At 35.8% G+C, this 4,809-nt stretch overlaps 1 protein-coding gene across 1 annotated transcript; it reads right to left on the bottom strand.

The window, feature by feature from the left end:
• Positions 1–294: 294 nt before the first annotated feature.
• Positions 295–3,860, bottom strand: LOC147389386 (wall-associated receptor kinase 2-like). The gene is made up of 3 exons (XM_086418607.1): positions 2,893–3,860; positions 1,967–2,137; positions 295–1,559 (listed from the first exon to the last, which is right to left on the bottom strand). The coding sequence occupies exons 1-3, from the start codon at positions 3,830–3,832 to the stop codon at positions 373–375; spliced, it is 2,298 nt and encodes a 765-aa protein (XP_086274733.1). The 5' UTR covers positions 3,833–3,860; the 3' UTR covers positions 295–372.
• Positions 3,861–4,809: the final 949 nt, after the last annotated feature.

The raw sequence follows: 4,809 nt of genomic DNA on the forward strand, positions 1-4,809 counted from the left end.
TCAAGAGCACGATCCACAACATTCACTACATCACAATCGGCACCTTTGGTGCTTGTGGCCTCAGATTGGAGCCACCAAAGACCTGACTCCTGTTCCGGGGATTGATTGGTCAATATCTCACTTTGACCAAGAATCAACCTTTTACTCTGATTGGGACTCAGGTGGTCAACTTGACTCGAGTGATTCCACGATCATAATTATCTAAACTATAAAATCCAATACAAGAGGGTTATTATAATTTATTTATTTTTCAATAGATTCAACAGAAAATGAGAGATTGCTTAAATTATTATTATTATTACAAATACATGCCACCATACATGAATACTAAATTTTCTCAATCATATGCATATGCACATACATGCCACCATGTTAAATAGTAAAAATCTGAGGAAAACCATTCTTCTCTTGATAGGATGACTCACTAAATGATGCTCCAAATTCAACATCAAATGCATTCACAATGCTACCTTCATTACCTGGTTCAGCCTTCATATTAGTTTCGGAGGGACTCTCATGCGACCTTCTTAGCTCATCTAGCAGAGAAGCAACTTCTTTCATAGTTGGCCTTTTTCTGCCTTTGGACTTCAAACATCTCCTTGCCAGTACAGCAAATTTGATTAGCTCTTCCTCCTTCCCTTCTCTCACCACTCTATCATCCAAAATCTGAAAAAGTCGATTTGCTTTCATCGACAAAATGAAATATTGTCTTAAATATCTCTCTTCATCACTTCTAAAGTTAGATACTGGTTTTTGCCCTACTAACATCTCCACAAGAACTACCCCAAAACTATAAACATCACTCTTCTCTGTATATTGCCCTGTTTCAAGGAACTCTGGGTCCATGTATCCTGGAGTCCCTTGTAGTAGTGATGCAGTTAAGTGAGTTCTTTCGTCGGGAATAGACCTTGAAATCCCAAAATCAGCCAATTTTGCTTTGTAATTCTCATCTAAGAGTATGTTCCCAGACTTTATATCTCTATGAAGAATGGGTGTGGAAGCAGATGAGTGCAAATAAGCTACGGCGCTTGCTACTTCTGTAGCAATCCTTAATTGATCTTCCCATGACATATATGACATAGAGCCGTGGATATGGTCGTAAAGGGTTCCATTGGAGACAAATTCGTAAACTAGTAATGGAACTTCAGCTTCTAAACAACAACCCAATAATCTTACCACATACCTGTGGATAATTTGGGAAAGAAGGCTAACCTCATTAACAAACTGCTCTATTTGATATTCTTCCATTGTTTTTGATTTCTTAATAGCTACTATTCCACCATCTTGAAGCATTCCTTTATAAACGGTACCAGCGCCTCCTTTACCAAGGATTCTATTTTCATTGTAGTTGTCTGTGGCCTTTCCAAGTTCTTCTTCAGTGAAGATTTTGGATTTCAGAGTACAAACTTCGTTGGAAGACATCTTTTCTTCTAATAGAAAACCACCATTTCGCTCAAAGAATTCTTGTTTTCGTTTGATGAGCTTTCTTTTCTTCAGCTCCAAAATCAACAAGTAGCCACAGCTGGTTAGAAATATAATGAGCACTGATAGGCCAACACCTGCATAATACCAAATAATATAATGAGGAAAACAAATTATACAATTCGAAACATTCCTGAGATCAATGTTTCATTCTAATCTTGGCCAAAACCGAATGTCTGGGACAAAATTACATTCCGAAACATAATGATCATAACATAGCTCTAATTTGAAAATATTGGATGGATAGATTCAATGGAATTATGAAGTGACTCTATATATAAATTTGAAAAGAATCAGTTTAGCAAGTTTATCTACTCCTTGTTTTAAGTTCTTTTAGAAAACTAAATAAATATGATTTTAAAATTAAAATATATCTTTTACATGTTAAATATAGAAAATAATGTTACCATCGAATGCAAAAACATGTGGCGTTTTGAATCTCCAAAATCAAAGATTTTGTAGCAATAAGTGTGGGGAGAATTACCCAAAACGGCGGCCATCTTGTTTCCTCGTGGTTGGGCTTTGCATCCAAATCCATTTGCTCGACCATCACCATATTTACCACGTGGGCAAGAGCATGTATAACTTCCATGAGTATTCAAACACTTGGCTTCCATGACACAGGGATACGGTTGATCCCAGCACTCATTAATATCTAATCAACAATTAATAATCATGATCATTTATCATTAGCAAGACATGTAATTCAGTTCTTCATATATTAAGAACAGAAAGAGAGTTTGATACGACCTTCACGCTTAGAAAAATTATGTGAAATGCCAACAAATGGACATTTCATCATAACTGTATCCCCAACAAAAAAATTCAATAATGGAGAAGAAAAAAAAAAGTTTTCAGGTATTCTAGTATGATTAATTATATAAAAAACTGTTATAATTAAAAAATGATGTCGAAATCAATGGATATAAATTAAATATAGAAGATTATTAAAAAATGATGAAATGCCCCCCTTGACGTGGGCTTTTTGTGAAAGATTAACAAAATAAAAAATGACCCACAGGCTCCTTTGTCTCAAGCTGTAGGTATCTCTATATCTATTCAATTTCATCCTCAATGTCTCGTAAAAAACTCCTATTAGCACCCAAACTTTTACTTATTACACTTCAGTTTATGTATCACACCCCAATTAAAGATTAAAACACACTCTTCAAACATTACAAAAGTTTCGCTTAAATTATAAGTTCAACATTACAAATCAATATAACACTCAGGTCAAACAATTTCAGTAGTTGTTTACAATTAGGATTAGGCTCATATAAAATCCTAAATCCAAATATAGAAATCTAGTCAAAAAATAAAATAAAATGGGATAGAACTATCCCGGAAATAATAAATAAACAAACAAAACAAAAAGAAGTAGATCATGTTAATATACAAGGTGGGTAATACCTTGGCATCCTTGGAGAAGATATGGGTTCCCTGTGTAACCTTTCTTGCAGAAACAACGATATCCGCTGTCATTAAATCCTGAATCAGTACAATTGCTGTTTGGTCCACATGTGTTTGCTTGTTGACAGGGCGTGTTCCCTACCACCCAATCAAGAGTAACCGGATTAATAATCTCTGTTTTGTCATTAGCTAAGTCCGAAAGAAGCGACGTGGAGAAATTGAACGATTCTTGATCAGCCAAGAACACAAGGCTACACAAAGTATCATTAAAAATTGAGGGCCTGGTGGGGGTGTCGGTGATGGTACTGAAAGTAAAGTTTAACTTCTTTAGATTCATGGGGATTGAAGTCTGGCAGCATCCCAAACCACCACAAGAACCGTTTATGGCACTAGTTGAATTTTTACAATACGACAAACACCCATTCAGCATAAAGTCGTCATTGTCACTCATGAACGCTAGGCTGTTGCATCCGATTACTGTGAATTTGTTTCGAGTATAGGAGAATGTGAATAAAGATCGTTCTAAGTTTATTGGTCCACTGGAAGTAATGTCTCCACCGTCTGCGAAGGCACATTTAAAATCAGCAAAAAGTGACACTGTTAATGTCCCTTCTAGCGATATATCATCAATGGGAATATCGTTAAGAAAAAACAATTTAGAAGAGTTATTGCAAGTTAAATTGAACCAACGGTCTAAGGAACATTTTGCATCTCCGAAGCCAAACGGATAAGGAACGATGATGTTCCCGCATGAATCCGAGCACCCTTCCTTTGCATATGATGCTGTTGTTGTTGTTACTACACTAACGCATAGTAATACCCTAATAATTAGGAGACAGTACAGAGCCATTTTTCTTTGGTTTGTGTTGGAGGTCGGGTCTTTATTTATAAATTGGACGGATTTCTTCTTCTTCTTCTTATGAAGATCGACTGGATGCATGCAAATATAAATGGCAAAAGGGAAACTGCTTAATTTCATAGACTACTTTTCAAACTCCAATAAAAAATCGAGGGTAGCCTTCAAGGTTTTTAATTCATTAATTAATATCAGCCACAAGAAAAAATCCTGCGAGTCTACGTCTTTCCATCTCAGTCAAACGTTTGATGTAATTCTCTTTTACTTTTCTTTTTGATTTTTTTGTTTTTTGATTTTGTTTTTTAAAGATAAATTAATAAGTTTACTTCTATATTACGGGTGTCAATGGGTCGGTTCCGATCCGATTCTTAAGGAACATTCTCACCTTTACCCTTGTATCAAAATTCGTGTCTTCAATAGGATCAAACGAAAACATAATTCATTAAAGGAGTAGATGCAAAAAATTGCACTACCTTGAGATATGTGACGAAGCCTTATGATCTCATCTCCTCCTATCCCTAGGTGTGCCTACAACATTACTGATGTCCAAATCAGAATTTAGTACAAAAAATAATATTTCATATTTTTTTCAGAGAAAATTGTATATATTTTAGTGCCTTGCACCTATGTATTTATAGGGACTGCATCCCTTAGATCTTCCTAAATTTTCTCTTTGATTTCCGTCTGGGTGGTTCCATTCTGTTAAGGACTTCCCTTGATTCCCACGAATGTGGTTAAAACTCCTTATCTTAAGAAATTTAAAACTCCCGAACTTTAATCATAAACCCTTGGAGCTCGGTTAAAAACGCTGACCGACCTTTCTTCCTCTACTAATTTAGACATTCGGCTAGGTCGTCTTATGATTGCCACGTGTCGTTTTTTCGAAAAATATCATCCACAATTTAATAAATTATTGGCACGTGGCATCCTCCTATTGGACTATTGCTGGTTAGTTTACCGTCAACCTTCCACCCATGGCATTAAATTCGAAGTTCGACCATTTGGACTTCCATGATAACGCTCTAAATGACTTTCTCGTGGGACGCACTATCGACTGTTTT

The sequence above is a fragment of the Akebia trifoliata genome, chromosome 12 (genome assembly GCF_017979445.1).
Source record: "Akebia trifoliata isolate Shusen 1 chromosome 12, ASM1797944v1, whole genome shotgun sequence".
Classification (NCBI taxonomy): Eukaryota; Viridiplantae; Streptophyta; class Magnoliopsida; order Ranunculales; family Lardizabalaceae; genus Akebia; species Akebia trifoliata.